The 21,361-nt window shown below is 66.1% G+C and overlaps 1 protein-coding gene across 5 annotated transcripts; it reads right to left on the minus strand.

Annotated features, from left to right (window-relative positions):
• Positions 1 to 5,131: 5,131 nt before the first annotated feature.
• Positions 5,132 to 20,690, minus strand: ADORA2A (adenosine A2a receptor). 5 transcript variants are annotated; one of them, XM_086346111.1, is made up of 5 exons: positions 20,093 to 20,690; positions 19,535 to 19,720; positions 19,263 to 19,431; positions 12,645 to 13,212; positions 5,132 to 6,706 (listed from the first exon to the last, which is right to left on the minus strand). In XM_086346111.1, exons 4-5 carry the CDS (start codon positions 12,968 to 12,970, stop codon positions 5,827 to 5,829), a joined length of 1,206 nt encoding a protein of 401 aa, XP_086202237.1. In that variant the 5' UTR covers positions 12,971 to 13,212; positions 19,263 to 19,431; positions 19,535 to 19,720; positions 20,093 to 20,690; the 3' UTR covers positions 5,132 to 5,826. The 5 variants fall into 5 exon arrangements, with proteins under 5 accessions (XP_086202237.1, XP_086202241.1, XP_086202239.1 ...); XM_086346115.1 differs by lacking the exon at positions 19,535 to 19,720 and having other exon boundaries at positions 19,263 to 19,322; positions 20,633 to 20,690; XM_086346113.1 differs by lacking the exon at positions 19,535 to 19,720 and having other exon boundaries at positions 20,178 to 20,690.
• Between the last annotated feature and the right edge of the window lie 671 nt (positions 20,691 to 21,361).

Genomic DNA, 21,361 nt, shown 5'->3' on the forward strand with positions numbered 1-21,361 from the left:
CTGCTTAACCTGCGCTGCGTGATGCCTTCCCTACCCCACATCCGAGCTCCTCGGGCTTCTCCAGACGTCCACGTGCTGACCTCAGCAGACGGCAGTGCATTTCAGAGAAGCCTTCACTCCCCCGGCCCCAGCCTTTAACTGTGCGGGACAGGATGGGGCTGGAGACAATAGAGGATCCTTGTCTGTGTCCCTTGCAGGCCAGCAAGGCAGGGGTGTCCTCGAAGTGCCCGCCCACCCCGGAGGTCTTGAGCACCTTCCTGCGGTCACTCGTTGATTGCGCCGGGTGTCGCTGAGACTCCCTTCTCCAGGCGGGCGCGTGCTCACTGGGGACTTGAGTTTGCTGACGGTCGGCTGTGATGTTGAGACTGGACCACCCTCCTGCCTTGAGCTGGGACCCAGACCCCGTGGGGCTCCTTCTCCTCCCTGGGGCTCCCGTCAGCCGAAACGTGAGGCCGCTGGAGGCTGCAGCCGTTTCCTTGTGGGGCACCCTGCACAGAGTTCGCCACTGCTGACCTTAGCGGTGGCGACGTCCATCGTCACGGCGGGCACTGACGCTGCTGGCTGGGCTCCGTCTTCCCACTCGCCCTTGCACGCTTGCCTTTTCGGACTGGCTACAGGACTGTCCTTCGTTTCCACTGATCTTTGCTCAGTTTTCTCTGCCTGGCCCCTGAGGTCGTTTTGAACCCCAATTTGGCAGCCCAGACACGTATAGCATCCCTTCTGTGCTCCCTCTGTGATAAGCTGTGGCTCCCCTGGACTTGAGACGTTTGCTGGATGGGACGGGAGGGGGCCCAGGCCCAGATGACCGCTGTTCGTGCTCCTCGCCGAGGCGGTCAGCCGGTGTCTGCTCCCAGCCCCACAGGAACCAGAGGCTTCCGGGCGCCCGGGTTAAAGCCATGCTTGCCGCCTCCCTGAGTTGTGTTTGCGGCGGGTCTCTGTTCGTGCACACAGGCTTGTGTCTAGTCGTGAGAGCGGGGGCTCTTCCTTACTGCGTGGCACAGGCTTCTCGCTGCAGTGACTTCTCTTGTTTAGAGCACAGGCTCTGGGCGCATGGGCTTCCAGCCGCAGCACGTGGACTCGGTGGTTCTGACTCACGAGCTGGGGGGCACGGGCTTAGCTGCTGTGCGGCACGTGGGATCTTCTGGACCAGGGATCACACCTGTGTCTCCTGCATCAGCGGGCGGATTCCTGCCCACTGCACCACCAGAGAAGTTTGCCACGTTTCTTTATCTCACAGTTGGGCATTTGTGGAGCATCCCTTCCAAAGCACTTTCACAGCTATTATGTTTTATCTAAATGCAGGCATGGCAGGTCAAAGGGGGACTCGCCCGCAGTCAAAGAAGTCAGCGGCAAGGCTGTTTGAACCTGGTACTGACCCCCACGCAGAGCTGCGTGAGGCAGGGTGGTGGTTCCAGGAGTGAACCGGGGGATTTTTTGGCATCTCTGGATGAGGCAGAAAAGACAGTCAAGCCGAAACCCCAACGGGTAGGCTAGGGATGACCACAGAAGGCCTGGCCTGGTCTCTCCAGTCCCCTAAAGATTCTGCAGCTGCCAACAGTTGTAACGGGCTCTGGGCATGAGTTTTCCCAAGAGAAAACTACATAATTTTTATAATTTTATAAAACTTTATAATTTTTACCTGATATTTCAAAAAAAAAAAATCTCTGAATCTAAACCAGTTTCTGTCACCCTCATTCTCCCTTCCAACCCAACTAGAGAGCGTGGGTGGATTGAGAAAGAGCAGAAAAGAAAGATCAAAACTGTGACAAGCCTCTGACAACATTTTAACTTGAAAATTGCCTGCAAACGGGAGGCGTAATCCCACGTGGGCAGATGCAAGTCAGGCGTGTGTCTGCTCAGCCTCCTCCGCAGCTCTTGACAAACACCCGGAAGGCACGTCCCTGGACGCGACCAAGGGTCTTGGAAAGATGAACCCACGTCGGCTGGCCTGGTGCCCAGTGTCCCCAGCACACTCCCGGGGCCTGTGTCCTTCTGCTGCCCCGGTTGGCAGCACCTCTGCCCGCCCACCCCCTACTGCCCCTCCCCAGCATCGCCAGCAGGTGCCCAGGAAGTGCTTGAGAGGAAGAGAGGCAGGAGATGGGGCTCCAGGCGAGCGTGCTCCTTCCCACCCCAGCAGGCTCTGCACACTTCCTGGCCATTAGACGCCGGTCCAGATGGCAAGTCTCTGTGTGGCTCTTAACACACACACACACTTCCCTGGGCAAGGCAGAGGCGCATGGATGGTTCTGCATCCAGCCTTTCCTACTGGCAGGGAAAAAAATCCTTCCCCCAGAGGAGACGGATACCTCATACCCGTCACCTGTCACCCCTGCCCCGGAGCCTCTCTCCAAGCCCGACTCACAGGAGGGCACAGGCTTGTCGGGGAGCTCTGCCAACTTGCCCTTTCCCCTCTGGCAGAAGACGGGGTGTAGCCAGAGCCCCTCAGAAGGTGCCTGCACACCCAGGCTCCATGCTCTGCGTGTCCAGCCCTCTCCTCAGAGTCTGTAAGTCATCCGACGTTCTCCCGCCCCTCCCAGCCCTGCAGCCCGACGGGGGCTGTCCCAGCCGTGACAGCTGCTGCTCCTGATGAGTTTCGGTGCAGTGAGGGATGCCTTAGGCCGGGGGTGAGGTGGGTGAAGGGAGGAGGGGGCCGTGGTAATCCGACCTCCGGATTACCACGTTTTCCACTTTCCAGAGGACACGGGGCCCTGAGGGGGCGGCCTGCCTCACCGCAGATCTCAGGCCTCCCCAAGTTCCTGCTCCCCTAACACAGCCTCCGCCATGTGCACAGGTTGTCCCAGAGCTCAGGCAGCATGTGGGTCCGGCAGGGGGCTTGGGGAAAGCGCTCACCATGGCGACAGCCCACGGGACCAGCCACACTGGGGGCGTGCATGCAAGAAGGGCCAGGAGTCTGTTCTTGGCCCAGAGCGCCTTCCCTTAGGGACCGGCATTGAGGCAGGCCATGCTGGGCCGCTCCTCCTGCCCAAGCCACTGGCTTCCACGAGCCCCCCGAGTCCCTGTTTCTCCATCACAGTTGAGAAGAAGGCCCGCTTCCAGCTCTGGGGTCCCCCAGCCCAGCCCAGTAGATCGCGGGCTGCACTCCCTCTCACTTCCCAGGCTGCCCTCATCCCTGAGCCCAGGGTCTGTCTCCGGAGCTTGCCCCCCGGTGGTATGTGCAGAACTGGGGCTGGCCCACTCGACCCCCCACAGCAGGCTCTGGGGAACCCAGCTGTTTTAGGTAAGAGGAAGGGGCCTTAATAAAATGGGTAGCGTTGCAGAGGTAGGTTTTCAAGGGGAAAGCGGGCCCGCCTCTCTTGGATCAAGTGATGAGCCAGGACCCAGCCTGAGCCGGGCCTCTGCTCACAGGCTTCCCGGGGAACCCTGGTGACACCACAGAGAGGGCTGGTCTCTGATAGAACCCCGTGCCTGGGACAGGCTTGCAGAAGTCTGCTGCCCACCCCCGGGCCCCGGGAAAGGCCAGGAGAGGCCAGAGTGGCCCCGGGCCGGAGTCTCAGGGCTTCAAGCAGCCCCGACGTGGCCCCCAGCCGCTCGGTGCAGGGCCGGAACGCCTCTGCAGCCCCAGGGCTGGGCCGGCCTCACATCTCGCTGGGGCTGCTGTTGGGATGACTTTGCCCAGATGTGCGTTTGTGTGCACACACGTGTGTGTGTTCTTGTACGGCCAGGGCATGACACACACATCTGTTTGTGTCTGTGTACACGCACGCACAAGCCTGGCTCCCAGTGGGAGCCTGCACAGGCGCGTCGCGTGTGGTGAAAGGGCACGGGCCCTCTGGGGGCCCGGGGGAGAGTGGTCCCGTCGCCCTGGGACTGACCCCGCGAAGGCCCGGGGCTCAGTGGTACCTGAAACGTCTCCTGAGGCCCAGCTCTGTTCCTCCCCAGCCCAAACCTCTGTTCCCCCGAGGCCTCAGCAAACGCTGGAGAGACAGGCTTTCTCTTTCCCGGCCTTTGTGGGTCTCTCGGTGGCCTCTCCCTACCAGCTGGCCAGGAGGACTCAGAGCCTTTGCGCTCTTGGCTGCTTCAGGCCCCAAGCTGGCCACCGTTCCGCCCTCTGCCCGCAGCCAGCACATGCCAGGGTGTGCGGGGTGGACGGGCCAGCGTGGGTAGGGGTAGGGTGGGCCGTGCATTGGTCTCTGCGGTTCTGGTCCTGGCTGTCTGTGAGAGCCCCTGGGAACCGCCACTGCCTGCGTCCACCACATCTCTGCGGCAGGGGCTCGGGGGTCATCCTGTGTCTCCTCTGTGTAGCCAGCCAGGAGGACCTCTGATGGATGGGGCCATGGGGTCCTCACACATACATCTGTTTAGTAGGAGTAGGAAGGTGTGCAGTGCAACGCCGCGAAACCCGGGGAGCAGGGTGAAAACACGAGGAGCAGGCAGCTGTCTCTTGTGTCTTCAGCAGCGTGGTGGGAGCACGGCATGATTGCGTAGTTTTCGGTTTGGCTGAGACAGCTCGAGGCCTTGGACTTTCGGTCAGATAAGCCTGGGTTTTAGCTCCCTTCTGCTGTTTGCAAGCTGGGGACGGGGATGGGTGCTGAGCCTCCCTCTGCTGTTCAGCCTCCTGCACAGGGAGCTCTTGGGGCTGTGTGAGCACCGCCTGTGGCTTCTCCTGTTCCATCTCTGCCCCGAGTGTGCCTCTGCGACTCGACACCAGGCCTGGCTCTCTCTGGGGCACCCCCCACTTCAGACTTCTCCAGAAGGGGGGCACCTGCTCCTTGGTGGAGGGGGCAGGGCCCAGAGACAGTTGTCGGAGCAGGAAACCCCCCTGGTGGGAGCAGGGGTGGGGAATGACTCCAGGGGAAGGCAGTGTGGCCTCTATCTGCAACCCCCCATCGATTCCAGATTCCTCTGTGGCCTCGGGGAGGCGGGAGTCTGCTCCCCATGCTGAGGGGACCCGGGAGGGCGCCTCCTTCCTTTGGGACTGCACATGGACCTGTGGATTTCGCTGCAAGCAGACAGCCCGCTCCGGAGGAAGAGGGGCGCCCCAGAGCCCACCCACCCACCGCGGCCCCAGGCAGGCTGTCTATCCCACACCTGCAACACAGACCCACAGGTGTGTGGTAGGCCGGACTGTGGGCAGGGAAAGGAACTCAGACACCGTTCTCATGGGACGAGCTTGAAACACGACGTGGCTCATTTTTATTTTGTCTCAGAAAAAAACAACAAAATAATATTCCCTTCAGAAGGCAAGGCAGTTAGAGAGGGCCTCTGCCCGGGAAGCTCTGAGCCACCTAGACTCACCCCTGCTGGCCGGCCGTGGCCCCCTCGGCTCCAACCCCCGTCCTCGAAGGGGACGCGCGGCCGCTCAGGGCAGTGGGGGCGCCTGCGGCCAGGTTAGCAGCAGGACCGAAACGGAGCCAGCAGCCAGGGAGGGAAGGTAAAATAAAAAGGGTCTCCTCAGGCCTTCGTTTTCTACTGGAAAAACAAAACAGTCCAACGCCGCCAGCAAGCACAGCAGCTCTGAACCCTTGGAAAGCCCGAGGAGCGGGTGAGTGTGCAGGGGGCCCTGTGAGGCCATTCCCCAGCCTCGGGCCAGCCAGCCTGCTCTGCAGAGACGCGGCGGCACTTGGCGGTGCTTCAGCGGCTGGGGACCGGCCCTGGCCGGTGCAGGGCCGCCTCCGCGGACGCCAGACCCTCCCTGCCGGGCCTCACGCCGCTCCAGCCGGTGGGGGGCGCCCTCCTCGGTCCAAAGTGGGAACCGACCGCGAGAAAGGGGGTCTCCGCACATGCACTCTGCTCCCAGCACGACGGGTCCTCCCACGCGGGAGGAGAAAGTCCCTTCCCTTCCGAAGGGGCGCACTCGGCGGGCCCTCAGGACACTCCTGCTCTGCCCCGGGGACCCCCGAGGCCCGGGGACTCTGGGCGCCGGCCCTGGAGCTGCACGTCCGGGAGGCGCGCGTCCCGCTGGGACCCGCGGGCGCCGCCCGCGCTGGGCAGCGCCAGGGCGGGGCCGTCGGGCCGGGGGGCGCTGCCGTTGGCCCAGACGCCCCCGGGCGGGTGGCCGTTGAGGCGGAGGCCCACGCGCTCCGGGTCGTGAGCCGCCAGGGCGCGGGCGCCGGGGTCCCCCGCCTTGAAGGGCTCGCGCCGCCGCCGCCGCCGCAGCACGTGGCTGCGCACGATCCTGCGGAAGGTGTGGCGGAACTCGCGGATGCGGTAGGCGTAGATGAAGGGGTTCACCACCGAGTTGCCGTGCGAGAGGACGATGGTCAGGTACATGAGCCAGGGCGGGGCGTGGCCGCACGAGGGGCAGAAGAAGGTGAAGCAGTTGATGACGTGCAGCGGCAGCCAGCACAGGGCGAACAGCCCCACGATGATGGCCAGCGACTTGGCGGCGTGCACCTCCTTCTGCAGCGTGGACCGCGGGCGCTCCCCCGGGGGCGGCGGCTGGCTCTCCGTCTGCTTCAGCTGCCGCCGCGCCGCCAGGAAGATGCGCAGGTAGACGCCCAGCATGAGCAGCAGCGGCAGCAGCACGCAGGCGAAGAAGTTGTAGTAGACCATGTAGCCCATGGGCACCACGTCCTCGAAGAGACAGGCCACCTGGCCCTCCCCGCAGACCTGGGAGCTGTTCCGGCTCTCCTGCTGACTGCAGTTGTTCCAGCCCAGCATGGGGGTCAGGCCGATGGCGAAGGACAGCACCCAGCAGACGGCGATGATGCCCTTGGCACGCGTGCCCGTCACCAAGCCGTTGTACCTGGGGAGAGGGGACCCGCATCAGAGAGGAGCCTGGGCACCTGCCGCCCGACCCGTCCACTGGCCCCGAGGTCTTGGGCCAGGCGGTTCCTGCCGCCTGGCCTCAGTGTCCTCTGATGGCTGTACTGCTTGACTTGGTTTGGTTTGAAGGGGCTAATGTGACTTGGGAAGGGGGAGGGGAGAAGTTATAACCTCCATGCTGATCTTGGGCGCTGCGAGAATGCATTTGCTTGCAGTGCGGGAATGCCCGGGAGGGTGGTCACCGGCTGGAGCCAGCACCAGCCAGATCCAGCCTGTCAGGGCTCACACGTCCTGTGCTCCATGCTGTTCCTCTCCTACTTTACCTGGGGTCCCCAGAAGCCCCCCAGGGAGAGGCGGCACAGGAGGGAGGGGAAGCGTGGAGGTCCCAGGCCAGGTGAGATGCTCATCTCTTCCAAATCTGCCCAGAGCCCTCTGGAGAGGGGTCTGGATGTCTTAACGTTTGCACAGCAGCCTTCACATTCAAGAGGACGCATTGCCCAAGATCCTAAGGTCCAGAGAGAAGTAATCTGGCCCGAATGACTCCATACTCTGGAGGGCTCCACACTTGGGGAGAGGCTGGACCCGCCCGCCCAGAAGGTGACACCAACGAAAAGAGATGGCAGGGACTTCCCTAGTGGCCCCATGGGTAAGACACCAAGCTCCCAATGCAGGGGACCTGGGTTCTATCTCCGGTCAGGGAACTAGATCCCACGTGCCACAAGAGACCCGGAGCAGCCAAATAAATCAGTTTGAAAAAAAGACGGCAGAGATTTTAAAGAACAGGCAGAAAAAACTCATCTGCCAGACTGAGGAGGGCGGCCTCAGGGTTCCGAGGGATGAGCTGCGTTCCAGGGTTTTGGTTCCCCAACACCTCTACCAGTAAACCTGACCCATCCCTTTAAAGTTCAGGTCAGCTGTCTTCCCAGAGGAGTATCAAGTGCAACGAATCCCACCCAAGCTGGGCTCCCAAGGCTGGGGGCCCCGTGGATCCTGCGTGCATCTCTGCATCACCATCACTGAGAGAGCTGTAACAGGTGTCGAGGGGAAGCTCGCTTCCCTTAATTCCAGGATTGGAAGTATCTGCAGAAACTAGCTCAAGGGGGAGCAGACCCGGGGGCCTGCAGTGCAGGCCACACAGGCGCGAGGCCGGCGGGCTGCTGCGCGTCACCGAGTGCGCAGGAGGCTCCAGACACCGCTCCGCGCCCCCCCCCTCCCCCCGTGGCCTCACCGCCACACACGCCTGCCCGGCGCTGCAGGATCTCAGGGGCCGGAGCCCACTGTTCTGGGTAAAATCGCCCACGGGTTAAATTTTGTCAGCTGATTCACATTAAGGGAAAAAGAAAAGCTGGTACCTCTGATCTCTCATCGAACCCCTCATTCTCCTCTCCTGAGACCCCAGGAGAGGCGTGGCCTTGCCGTGGACACGCCAGGAGCCCGGAGGCTACTCGGGCCAAGGTGAGTTTGTCAGTTCTGAGCCCACACAGTGCCCGAGCAGGACCCCACTCTCCCGAGCTCTGCGGCCCCAGTCAGCGCGGACTTGGGTGCCTCTGGCAGGAAGAGGGTCACGGGCTTGCCCAGTTCGCCCACGCCACAGAAAGCCTACACTGCCCTATTTCCGGTTCTGGAGCTTCAAATGTGAGGCCAGAGGTTATTATTTTTTTTCCCCACTTAATTCTTAGGTAGCACTTGCTGTGTGCTAGGCACTGTTTCTAGTACTCCGCAAACAGTGATTTAAATAGTCTCACTGAATAGGAGGCTGTTTTAATGTTGACATTTTCCGGAAGCAAAGCATACCCCTCTCTGGGGCCTAGTGCTGGTGCGTTCTTGCTTAGCCATGTTCTGTTACTCTGAGCCCCAGTTTCCTCGTCTTAAAATGGGGCTAAGACCGCGGGGCCTGGAGCACTGTCCCATGAGGGCAGGACAGAGGGTCAGTGGGTGGACACCACAGGCAGGTGGGTTGTGGTTCAGGGTAAGGGAGCTGTTCACAGGAGACATGGGCTGCCTCGGGCAGGGGTGACCCTCCTGCCACTGGAGGCAATCAGCAGAAGTAAACCTCAGCTGCAGTCCCAGCGCGCAGCTGCTGAGGGAGAGGAGGCTGACTGGTATTCCCTGAGTAAATGAACTTGGGGGGTGCCGGGGAAGCCGGGGCTCAGCGTGAAGGCTGCTGGGGACACGGTTTAAAAAGCCCACGCTGTCCAGCTGTCTCCATGCAGACGAGGAGACCCAGGAGAGGAAGTCTGCCGCTGCATCCTGTAAGGGAAGCCCCTCCTGGGGGCAGGAGCAGACGCTGATGGCACCCGTCTGTGGGCAGAGGATGTCTGGGGGAGCCCCGGCCCTGCCTTCCCGGAAGGCGGGGGGGGCGCAGCCCCTCACCGTGCTTGCTGCTCTTCCTTTTGATGTTTTCAATACGTGCAGTTCTTTATTCAAGGAGCGCCCGGACAGATTAATCTTGTTACTCAAAAGAAAGCCTCTTAGGCTCCCAGGGGACCGGGTCAATGTTTGGGCTCAAACGGGGAGCCACGGCCACGCCCCAGCCTGGCCCAGCGGCAGCCCCTGGGCTGTGTCTGTGACTGAGGTGGTCGCGTCCTGCCCCACGGGGCCTCAGACAGCCTGCCTGCCTGCCGGACGGGGGTGTGCCCAGGCCAGCCAGCGCTGCGTGGTCCTGGGGGCCCGGAGGCGTCACAGGGCGCTGGCACCCCCCCACACTTTGTGTGCTGACCCTGCTGGGGGCCCCCGTCTCTCCCACTGGGGGCTGCCCTCTGATCCAGTCATGCCCCCCAGTTCTCGGTGGGACTCACTGCACACCTGCCCTTTGGCCGGGAGAAAGCAGAGCCTTCCCAGTAGCCCAAAGGCGCCCGCGGCTCACGGCTGGAACCCACCCTCCCTCTCAGGCTCTGGCAGGCCTGAGCCGCCGCACAAGCCCCGTGGGCCCGTGCACCTGTCCCCTCTCCCTGCCCAGGGCCTGCCCGCAGGCTCCTTCCTTCCCCGGGGCGTCCGTCCAGGCGGGGCCCCCCGTGACACCTGCCCCCCAGCACCGGTACGCCCCGGCAGGCTTGGTGTCATGCCCTGCAGGGAGCGCCCTCTCCAGCACCCACTCAGAAGCCAGGGTGCTCGGGTCTGACCTCTGGGGCGATCCAGCACCCGGGCCCGGGACTCTGCTGCCCCACGAGGAGGCTGCTCCCCAGGGTCTGTGGGGGTTAACGAGAGAGGAGGGAGGCGGCCCTGGAGTTCCCCTGGGAGTCTGTCCGTGGGGGATATGGAGAGCGCCTGTCCCCACCCCTGGGCAGGCCCTGCACTCAGGAGGCACATGGAGATCTTTCTGAAGCTGCATTCTTCGTTTTTAAAGAGAAATTAACGGTGAATGGTGCGGGCTTGGGGACGGGCACCTTAGAGCATCGTCAGCGGCTGGACTTCAGAGCAGCCAGTGGGCCTCCTGAGCGGAGCAAGAAATGGCACACGGGCCGGGCTGGCTTCCCACGGGAGGGGGCAGGGACAGGTGTCCCGAGCCGGGCAGCCCCCGGAACTGCCCGGAGCTCCGGGCTCCCGCCTGCCTCTGTCTCGTCCCCTCACGCCCGGCCTGTCCTCGGGCGCCCCAGCAGACACCGTTCCACGCCTTGTCCCCTGGCCCTCACATCCCAGGGCCCTTGAGTCCCAGGGTCAGGAGACACTTTTCCTTCGGAGCGGCCGCTGGCATCCTCCTGCGCAACAGGAGGGTCACAGCCGCCGCTGGCCGGGATGAGCGGAGACGTGAGCTCACATCCTGGCGGCGCTAGCGCCCGGCCCGGAGGGACGCATATCACCTCCTCCAGCCCGCGGCCGCCTGACCCGGCAGCCAGGCCGGCCCCTCCAGAGCCCTGCCTCGCGCAGCTCAGACGGCCGGGGTCGGGGTGGGACTAGGCCCCGCTCTTGAAGGGCGTGGGGCTGGGGAGGTGTGGCCAGGCCCATGGCTCTGAGCCTCCGGCAGCTTCAGAAAGGCCTGAATCCCCATCCACCCTCCTGCCATCCTCCCGCAGGGCCCCACCACTCCAGTCCACTCACTGGGCCCTCATACCCTCGGCCCCTGGGACGGATGGAAAACGGGCCCAGAGAGGGGCAGCGGACCCCCCACTGTCACAGCACGGGCCACCCGCCTGCGCCGGGGAGGAGGCTGGGATTTGTGACTCTCAGAGAACCGACAAGAAGCCACAGGCCTCTCGTGATCAGCGGCTAACCCTGATCGCCCCCAGACCTGCCGTCCCTTGCATGCATCAGGCCCACACTGGCCCTGGCCTGGAAAGGGACGTCAGTCAGACCAGCCTCTGTGTCCTGGACCAGCCTGGACTCCAGCCCGCCATTCAGGCTGGTCCTCGGTTAGGGCCGGGGTCGCCTTTCCTTCTGACGAGGGTCCTAGGCTCTCCCGGGACACGGCATCCCTGGATGGCCACGCAGGCCCGGGTCCTCCTTTGTTTGAGCAGCAGGATGTGGGCGTGTGCTGGCCCCCGAGAGCCCGGGGCAGTGACGGCCGCCTGACCTGGGGGCCTGGGGCCGCCCTGTGAGCAATCCCGCAAAGGACCGCAGTCACGGGGCGGCAGGCGCACTCCTTCCCAGACCCAGCCTGGCTGTGCTGCCAGCTTGCTGCGCGGCCCTGGGGGCTGGTGCTTCTCAGTCTTGTTTTCCCACCCAGATGATGGGAAGAAATGACCTCTGAGCGTGCCCTCGGGTTCCACACTTGACATTTCCACTTGCTCATCAAGCCTCTTCCCCGGCCCGGCCAGGCACCCTCAGCCCAGCGTGGGGCTGCTCCGTAAGCAGGCGCCACCTGCTAGTATTCACCACCTCCCTCGGGCCTGCCACCATCAAGGTTGTGGGGCTCAGTCCCAGAACGGAGGGGCAGGGAGGCAGGCCCGAAGCCCCCCGACCCCCTCTGGGTCGGTGGTGGTGTAGGTGGAGGCTGCTTTTAAGTGAACTCAGCCTCGGGGAGAGTCTTTGTTTCCACAACACTCGCCTGAAGTCATTTCACAAGAGTTTCACCAGGAAAACCCCACCAGCCCCAACCAGGCCGTGAGGGAGAAGCATGATTTGCATAGAGGTCCAGATGACTCACCCGAGGCATCTGGCCGAGTCACTTCCCCTCAGGGTCATTTTCCTAACCTGCAAAGTGCAGGCTGGCCCGGAGGGGCTGGAAGAAGGCGGCTTCTAGCCGAGGCCCGTGGTTTCCCGTGGGGCCCACCCCACCCCAGCATCACGCTTTGTGACCGGAGGCCCAGACGCAGCCACCCCCAGGCCTGGACACACGGCTCACCAAGAGCTGCAGCACGACAGCCTCTCCCGGGCGCCCTGGGGAGGACCAGCCCGGCCCACACCCGCGGCTATCAGCCAGCACGCCACGACTGCCGGCCGTGCCAGGCCCTGGGCAGCCCCACGGCCCCGGCTGAACACAATGACACCATGCCAAACCCTGACCCCCGGTTCACCCTGACCTCTGGTTCACCCTGACCTCTGGTTCACCCTGACCCCCGAGTTCACACTGACCCCCGGTTCACCCTGACCTGAGTTCACCCTGACCTCTGGTTCACCCTGACCCCCAAGTTCACACTGACCCCCGGTTCACCCTGACCTGAGTTCACCCTGACCTCTGGTTCACCCTGACCCAAGTTCACCCTGACCCCCGAGTTCACCCTGACACCTGTTCACCCTGACCCCCGGTTCACCCTGACCCCCAAGTTCACCCTGACCCCCAGGTTCACCCTGACCCCCGGGTTCACCCTGATCCGAGTTCACCCTGACCCCCGAGTTCACCCTGACTCCCTGTTCACCGTGACCCCCGAGTTCACCCTGACCCCCAAGTTCACCCTGATCCCTGGTTCACCCTGACCCCCGGCACAGCCCCTCACGGGTGCAGCCCCCGGCACGAGGCACCCCCGGGGAGCAGGACTCACCGGAGCGGGATTCGGATGGCAATGTAGCGGTCAATGGCAATGGCCAGCAGGCTGAAGATGGAGCTCTGCGTGAGCACCAGGACAAAGCAGGCGAAGAAGAGGCAGCTGTGGCAAGCCGCGCAGAAGCCGGTGCTCAGGGTCACGGCGAAGGGGATGGCGAGCACCCCCACGGCGATGTCGGCTGCCGCCAGCGACGCCACGAAGTAGTTGGTGACGTTCTGCAGGTTGCTGTTGATCCACACCGCCCAGCACACCAGCACGTTGCCCAGGATGGCCAGCACGGCGATGGCCAGCTCCACCGCGATGTACACTGAGAAGCCGGACATGGCGCGCGCGGCGGCCGGCGGGCGGGCTCAGCGAGGACGCGGGCCGCGCCAGCGCTCCGTCCATAGCTGCGGCACGGCCGGCCCCCCAGGCCCCGAGCCCCTTCTTCGCAGGAGCGGGGCGACCCTGCCGTCGGTCGGGGGGCTCCCCCAGCACGCTTCACCGCCCACGGCGCGGCTCCAGAACGCAGACGCCCTGCAGGCGCTCCGGTGGCATCTCAGCTCTGCTTCAGGTCCTGAGACACCTGCCAAGGGAGAAGCCTCGTGAGGAGCTGGACCTCCGGGCACGGCCAGAGATACCCGGCAGCCCCCCACAGGCAGGCACCGGCCGGAGGACGACCCACCCTGCCCGGCCCTCGGGGAAGGCGGGGGTCAGCCCGAGTGCTTTTCTCCCAGAGGAGCAAAACCTCGCAGAGGTGAATCGCTGCTGTCGCCCCCGGGGCTCAGCTCGCTTCCCGAGCCTTCTGTGGCAGCCCCCCCCACCCCCCCTCCTGGAAACCCCTGGGTCTGCCGGGACCACCCTCCTTGCCCAGCGTCCCTGAGCCGGGAGCTGCCCAGAGGCCCCGGCGCTCGCACTGCGGGGCGCCCCACTGGGAGTGCAGCGGGGTGCCGGAGCGCTCGGAGGGGGCCCGCCCCCAGCAGCCCCCGCCCGCGGAGGCGCGTCTGGGCGGGGCGCTCCTCAGCCCCGCCCGCGGCCTCCTCCCACGCCCGCTGCCAGCCCGCTCCTCCGCCCACCCGCGGGGGTGCTCAGCCAGGACTCGGCGGGCACCGGCCTCGGTTTCCCCACTGACACAGTGGGAAGGCTGGACCCCTGTCGCCTCTGGGGGCCATTTAGGCTCTCACCCGTGATTCTACGAGCAGGAAATGAGCACGCGTGAAACAGCTGCCCCCGTCCCAACCCGGTCAAAATATCCTGGTGTCAAGAATCCGCGACAACTCTGGAGAAGCAGCCTGCCTCCCAGGGGCCCCTGAGTTCCCCCGACACTCAGAGGCCTCTCCCCACCGCCTTGGCTTCCCTGCCACACTCCGTCGTGCTGCCCGGCAGGGTCCCCTGTGCCAAGTCCACCCTCCTCCTGCCCCAAGCTCCCCCTGCTGGGGGCCCAGGTGCACACGGGCAGTGGTGGCCGCCGGCCGCGGGGACAGGTGTCTGCATGAGGGCTGGGGGCTGCCCGGCCCGTCTGTCCTCCAGGATGCGAGGCATCGGCTGGACAGGCCACCTTGGGAGAAGGCTCCTCGTGGCCCCTAGCTGCATTCAGAGGGCCGGGTCCCCTCACCGGTCCAGGAGGTGCTGTGGTGCTGAGACAGAGGACCCCGCAGCTCCCTTCTGACAGCTCCACCCCTGCCTCCGGCAGCTGCAGCCAGTGGTGGGCACCCCGTGACACAGCAGCAGGGAGCAGGAGAGACGAGGCGGAGCCCCTGACAAACCGAGGGGTCCTTGCAGCCTGTGGGTTCTCCCAGGCCTGCCAGCTGCCACAAACAAGTCCCACCGAGCCCCTGTTGAACACAGGGCACGTGCCAGCCAGCGGCTTACAGACCTGGCCAGCAGCAAAGGTGGGCGGACCGAGCCTCCTGGTGCCACCTCCGGCCACGTGGTGTCCCTTGGCGCCTCTGGCCGGCAGCCCAAAGCAGCAGTCCCCCGGGGCACCTGACTGCTGAAGCTCTGCGTCCAGGTCTCGCCATCCTCCCACTGGAGCGAAGGGGCAGGCTTCTCTCTGGGGGGCCTCTCGGGTCCAGCGCCAGGTCCCGGGGACCTGTGTCCCCCACCAGTGAGCCGCCGGCCTCCTGCCGACCCCCTGCCATCCTTCTTGCCCTGCCTTGGCCTCTCCCGGGGAAGCTGCGTTGGCGGCGCACGGCCCACGCTGGAAGCCTGACTCGGGCCCAGCCCGTCTCCCAGACCGAGGGCCCCGGGGCCGGCTGACCCAGATTGGTACCGTGTTTCTGGGGAGCTGAAGCTGGACTGTCTGGGCCTCGTTTGGAGCCCCAGTGATGGGGGAATACCACCAGCTCATGCCCCAGATGTTGGCTGACCCCACAAGAGCCAGGATGCTTGGCACGGAAGGGCCTTGGGGCCCCTAAGCCAAGCCCTCCATGAGCGCCTCCCGGGACCTCTAATCCTCAGGGCGTCCCCATCACCTTCTGCACCCAGGGTGCCCAGGCCTCTAAACTGGAGCCACCCTCCTGCCGTCCACCAGGGGCCGGGGGCGCCCTCCCACCCAGGTCGGCCCTCGAGGAGCCAGCGCGCCCCTGCACCCCGTCTGCCTCCCGCAGCTGCAAGCACAGCCCTGGCCACACAGACCACCCGGGCGTCGGCCAGACCCGGCCCTCCAGCGCCGAGCGGAGCGCGTGAGGGGCGCCCGGGGCAGGCGGGCTGGAGGCGGCCAGAGCGTCCCTGCCGTCAGACCCAAGTCAGCCTGGGCCCTTTGCCGGACTTCACTGCTTATCAATGCTCCTGTGACGGCCTGTTTCAAGCCAGTCACACGTCACTGACGGGAACCGGGAATCAATGCGCACAGCTGGGGAGAACCAGGCTCCAGCCCCCCGCTGACCACCCAGACCTGAGCTGTCCCAGGGCTCCCCCTGGACTCCACCTCAGAGCCCAGGCTCGAGCGGCCTGCTGGGGAGCTCAGGAAAGGAGGCTGCAGGGGCCTAAGAGCCCCCATGAACCTTGCTGGGGAAATGCCCATGGAAAACGGCAGCAAGGAGGCTTCCTGGGGCCTCTGGGTGCCTCCCTGCCGCCCCGCCTTCGGAGGCGTCCCAGAGCCACAGGAAGGTCGGAGGCCCAGGGCCCAGGGTTGGGGCTGGGGCTGGGACCGGATCTGGCAATTTCCTATCCCTTTCTGTTGGCCCTCGTTAATCCTTGAGTCATCTGTCGCTAGCCAAGAGGGGCAATTAAGTATTAATGATGCAGTATTTCCTTGTGATTGTCGCCGGCCGGGGACAGGGCAGAGGGCAGAAGCCATCCCATGGCAGGCCAGAGTCACGTGCCAGGGAAGCAGCATGCTAAGCCTGGGGAGGGCAGCCCCACAGGATTCCCCAGCAGACAGGCTCCGTCCCGCCTTCGTCCTCACCCTCACCGGCCTGGCCGCTCTGATTAAAACCTCTGTGTAATCAGAACGCACACGCTTCCTGGCTCCTCGTCCGTCCCACTGGCGAGGCTTTCTGTGCTGCGCATGGCCAGGTAGCGGGTGGGCCCCCAGGGCCTGCTGGACGGAGGTGCCTGGCAGCTAGCACACAGCTCCCTGCACACCTGCTCCTGAGTATCGCGAAGGGTGGGGTACCGCCTGGGCCTGTCACAGCCACGCTGGGCCTCTTCCTGGGCTCCAGAGCCCCAGCCTGAGACCCCTCCACTAGCTTCTCAGCAAGTGTTTCTGAGAACTTGACCCTGTGCCCAGCAGCACCCTGCCTGCTGGAGCCCAGGGAGCCTGCTGCCAGCCGCTGCCTGGCCCGAGCCCACGGCCGGGGTCTTAAGGCGCTGTCGTCCCGGGAGGCCGACCCGAGAGCTGCCGCCCAGGCTGGTGTGCGGGTCACGCTCCACCTCCAAGACCTCAGCTCCACTCCGAGAGCCTGCGAAGCACAGTTTCAAAGCACGGGAGGAAAACTAAGGGCAAGACAGATAAGCAACCAGTGGCTAAAATACAGAGACTTGTTCCAGAAGAGACGAAGGCAATGCAATAACTGAAAACGACGATCAAAGGTACTTAAGGTCTTCAGAGAGGGAAAGGAAAGGCGTCCGTAAAGAAGAACGAGAATTCCCGGCAGCACCGAAAAGAACAGGCAGACACAACAGAAATGAAAACCCTGGGAGGGAACCACAGAGGGACCGACAGGCACACGGCTTGCTGTGCGACGCGCACACGAGCCGAGAATGTCAGGGTGTGAGGACCGCCGAGGACCGTCACGCAGGCCTCACAGAGCAGGAGGGCGAGAGCCTGAGGTGGCCTGGGCAACGCCGACCTCCGTCTCACGGAGGGGGCTTGGTGGGCAGCTGCACTCCTCTCCAACCGTGGGCCCCTCGCTGGCCGTCGGGGGGCCCCGAGTCTGGGCACGCGCCTCCCCCAAACCCCCAGGGCCTTGGGACCCGCCCGGCCCCCCTCCAAAAGCATCAGCGGGGGCAGAGCAGTGACTCCAGCGCTGCCTGGAGGAGCCAGGGGGCCTCCTCCCTCCGGCCCTGCAGGGCTGCCAGCCCGAGGAACTCAGCAAGGGCAGCCCCCAGGTGGGCACCGGCCGGCGATCCCTCCCCTAGGGCCCCCGGGGTGCAGCTGCTGCTCTCGGAGCCTGAGGGCAGGATGTGGTGAGGGGCAGGGCTGAGGGCAGTCCCTGCACTGGGCCCCACCCCCCGGGGCTTCCGCACAGCAGGCCCTGGGGCCACGCACAGGGCCCCTCTCCATCCCCTCGGGTCCAGGCCTACGCTGGACAGGCTGCAGGCCCGGCCCCTCAGCCTCAGATGGCGCCCCCTGGCCACCTCCCCAACACCCCCTCCAAGGGGCCGCTCCTCACACAAGGCCCTGGGCGCCCGTTCCTCCAGCTCATGCTCCGAGACCCTGAGTAAGGGGTGTCCCCCAGGCTCTGCACATCCCTGGGGGGTCTTGGCTCCCAGAGCCCTCCCAGGCGAATCTTCAACTGGCAGGACCGGCTCCTGTGCTTAAAGAGGGCAAGGTGGGGGGTGCTTTCCAAATGGGGACAGACCATAGCGGGCCCGGCTGGGGGCTGGCCTGCTCAAGGGGCGGTGCCCGGGGCTTGCAGAGGTGTCCACATGGGGGGTGGGAGAGGCAGACCCACCTCTGGGCCTGGAGGCGTGGAGACGTGCTGACACAGCTCCGGGGGCGGATGGGGGTGGGTGGGCCAGAGCGGCTGGCTCCCTGACCCCTCAGTGGCCCCCGGCCCCGCCTGCAGTTTGCAGAGGCTACTGAGGAGCCAGAGGCGAACCCTCCTGTGAAGATGGGTAGAAACCACCGCCCTGCCAGCAGGGGAGGCACCCAGGTGGCCCTTGCCTGCCTCTGCCTGGCACACCCCAAGGCCCACCCTCTCTTCCAGGGGACAGACGGCTGGACCCACGAGGGCAGCATCCGAGGTCGGAGCCGCAGAAGGACCCTGCCCAGCAACTTCTCACTCAGGCCTGTCCTGCAGGAGCGGGTGCGGGCCAGAACCATCTAGCAGAGCCCTCCGGGGACGTGTGAGGCTCAGAGACGCGTCAGGGAAGGCTTGGGGTGGTGGGGGGCTGGACAGCTGGAGCGCCCTGCCTCCCCTACCCCCACCCTCTCTGCCCCTAGAGCAAGGGCAGCCCCCCTCCACTCAGCCCCTCCCGCCCCTGTCAGGATCCCATGGCTTCCACGCCCGGGGGGTCCTCCCACGAGTGTGGGAGGCGATGGGGGGACCCGGCCTCCTCCCAGCCCCGCCTGGGAGGCCACGGGTCTCCCGGCAGGGTGTCTCCCGGCATTGCAGCTCCAAGCTCCTGCCGTCCCTCCGCTTCCAGGGCAAACCCTCCTGTGGCCGCCCACACTCCCCAGGCCTGAGGGCTGGAGCTCATCCTTCAGAAGCTCAGCACCTGAGGCCCGCGGTCTCCTCGGGGCCGCCGGACACACACACCGCCCAGAATGTCTTTTCAAGCCAGCCTTCAAGCCCTCGCCTGCTCTCTGGCCCTGCTGCCCTGGACTCTCACGGGTGCACAGATTTCAGCAGACAGGCAGAGCCCACAAGACCAGTCCCAGCTCACAGAGGCAGGGGGCTTGGGAGTCAGGCAGGTTAGGTGGAACGAGAGCTTCTCGCAGCTTTCACATCAGCGCTGCGAGCCCCCGGGGCCACGGCCCTGCACGGTGGACGCCGCCCAAGGCCACCCCAGGGCCCCGCAGTTTGCAGGGTACAATGCCCGGGAGCCAAGCGCCTGCTCCCCACCCGGCGCTAGTCACTTGGCCCTCTGCTGACAGCGGTCTCTTGTGATGGCCCCCTAGCCCTGCAAGCCTAACAGCTTCTCTCCGGGGTTTCCCAGTTCAAGCACAGGCCCCAGTCTGCCCCCCTGCACCACCCAACATACACAGCCCCGAACATGAATCCAGCACGCACCATCCCACGTTTCACAGGATGAGAAGGCAGGTTGGCCGGGGCAGGAAGCCCAGTGAGGGATCCAGACCAGAATGTCTGGATGTCCGGGCCTCTCAATCCCGGCTGCTCCTGAAGCCGCCCACGGCCCTCGCGAGCTGTGGGCTCCTAGGGAGCAGACTGGGGCGGGGGCTGGCTGGGGGCCTGCACATCCCAGGACCCCGGGAGAAAGGAAATGCGCAAGCCCACACAGACTCACCTGGCCAAAGTCTTGTCTCCCACCGGCCGTGTGTGGGCAGTCCTCCGCTTTCCTGAAGCACTGGAGAGGGAGACCGTGTCAGCCCAGAACACGGTCTGCTCTAAGGGGACGGGCCAGCGGCCCAAGTGACATCCGGGACCTGGGAGAGCCCGGGGACCTCCAGAAGACGCTGGCGGAGCGAGGAGGAGCGGACACCTCAGGATGGGGCCCGGCCCCAGGGGCAGAGCCTCTCCAGCCCACCCCAGGAGGAGGAGCCCCCGACAGCACCCCACCTGCCCGGCCCGCTGTGCGCCCAAGAACCGTCCATCGCGGGCCCTGGGCCGGACACACGGGGCAGCCCTGCTGGGCTTGGCAGTGACATGGAGGATCTAACAGCGGGTGCAGGGGGAGGGGAGCAGTCTGGACTCCCCGCAGAAAAGGGGCACAGGTCCCGCGGGTGGAAGCAGGCTCGGGGCCTCCTGAAATGGGGGAAAGGAGCCGTCCCCCGGGGGTCAGCTGCGGTACAGAGAAAAGGGGGTGGGGACACGCCCTCCGCTCCCAGCTTCTCTCCTCTCCCCCGCGGAGCCCTTGGCCCCCGCCTTCCTCCCATTGTACAGTCGGGGAAACTGAAGTCTACATCGCGGTGGCCGCGCCCCAGCGCAGACATCTCCGCTCGCTGGCCCGGGCCCCCCCATCCCCTGGGCACCCGGAGCCAAGCCCCTCGAGGGCCACCACCGTTCCCGCCAGTTCCGCCTTGGCTCAGGGCGGCCCCAGCGGGCCGCCAGGACTGTCCCCACCCCGGCCTCCCCCGGGGCGGGTCCCCGAGGCCGGTTCCCGCCACCAGCGCCCACCGGACGCGCCCGCGCTCGGCCAGCGCTCAGCTCCGTCCCTCGCCGCGCCCCAGGCGCTCGGACGCCGTCCGCTCAGCCTGCCTACCCGGGACGTCGGGACGCTCGGGCGCTCCGCCTGTGGAAGTCCCGGCCCGCGGGGGCCGCCCGCTCCGCTCCGGCCGGCCTCTGCGGCCCCCGCAGGCTCGACGAGGGCCCGGGGCCCCGGGCGCACCGGGGCCGCCCCCGCCCCTGCGCGGGGCCGCGCGCTCTCGCCCCTTCCCCTCGCCGCCTGCCCCGCGCGCCTTCCGGTCCAGTCGGGGGGCGGCCCGGAGGGGTCCGCGCAGCGCCCCCCGACCGGGCTGGGGAGCCGGCGGCGCGCCCGAGCTGCCCCCGCGCCCGCCGCCGGCGGGGCGCGGACCACAGCCCTCGAACCGGCTGTCGGAGCGGCGGGAAGAGACACAGCGGCTGCGCGCCTGAAGGAGGGGGTCCGCGCCGCCCGCGCTCCCGGCCCCACGACCCTGGCCGCCCGCCTGCGACCCCAGACCCGCGGCCCCCACTGACCTGCTGCTCGAGCGCCGGCACCCGCGGTCTCGGCGTCGCTGGGGCTCCGGCTCCGCCCGCGGGCGCCCCCCGCCGGCGGCTTCCAGCCCCGCGCGGCCCGCGCCCCGCCCCGCCGCCCGCCCGCCCCGCCGCCCCGCCGCGCGCGGAGCCGGGGCGCCCCGTGCCGCGGCTCGCGCCCCCCGCGCGCCCTCCACGCTCCCGGCTCCCGCGTCCGCTCAGGCCACCTGCCCCGTCCCCTCCGACGATTCTCTCGTCCCGGGCCGCAGGCCCGCACTCGCTCCCCTCCGCCGCGAAGTCCCAGGCGCGCCAGCCCCGTGTCACCGTGTCGCCAACGGGAAGTGCCCTGTGCCTGGCGCCCCTCGGTCCTTTCCGCGGCGCCCGTTCCGGAAGGAGAAAGCTCAGCCTCAAACCAGGGTCCTGGGGGCTGGTCCCCAGCCTTGCCCGCCCTCCCTGAGTCCCGCCGGCCCCGCGCTGGTCCAAGATGCCACCCTCTGAGCCCTCCCCAGGTCAGGTCCTTCCCCCTCCCCAACTTCTCTGAGCAGAAGGAGGAGGAATCACCTTCGGCCTTCTCGACCCCCTGGAATCCCGCCTCAAGGAGGGTTATGTCGATTCAGAATGGGAACGCCCCACGTCCATCCGTCTCCAGCTCAGCCACTCAAGGGGAGCCCCCTTCCACCCTGACTCTGGACAGACACAGGGCCACCCCAGTCCTGAGCACAGCAGGACAAG

The sequence above is a fragment of the Bos grunniens genome, chromosome 17, assembly GCF_055505025.1.
Source record: "Bos grunniens cultivar Pamir isolate PY7600 chromosome 17, Bosgru_T2T1.0, whole genome shotgun sequence".
Taxonomy (NCBI): Eukaryota; Metazoa; Chordata; class Mammalia; order Artiodactyla; family Bovidae; genus Bos; species Bos grunniens.

What these genes read in the sequence shown, in the direction of transcription:
- ADORA2A (XM_086346116.1), bottom strand. Translation starts at nt 12,970, where the DNA reads ATGTCCGGCTTCTCAGTGTACATCGCGGTGGAGCTGGCCATCGCCGTG. An exon ending in GCCATCCGAATCCCGCTCCG is followed by an intron (nt 6,707 to 12,644) that starts GTGAGTCCTGCT and finishes CCCTCTCCCCAG; the next exon opens with GTACAACGGCTTGGTGACGG.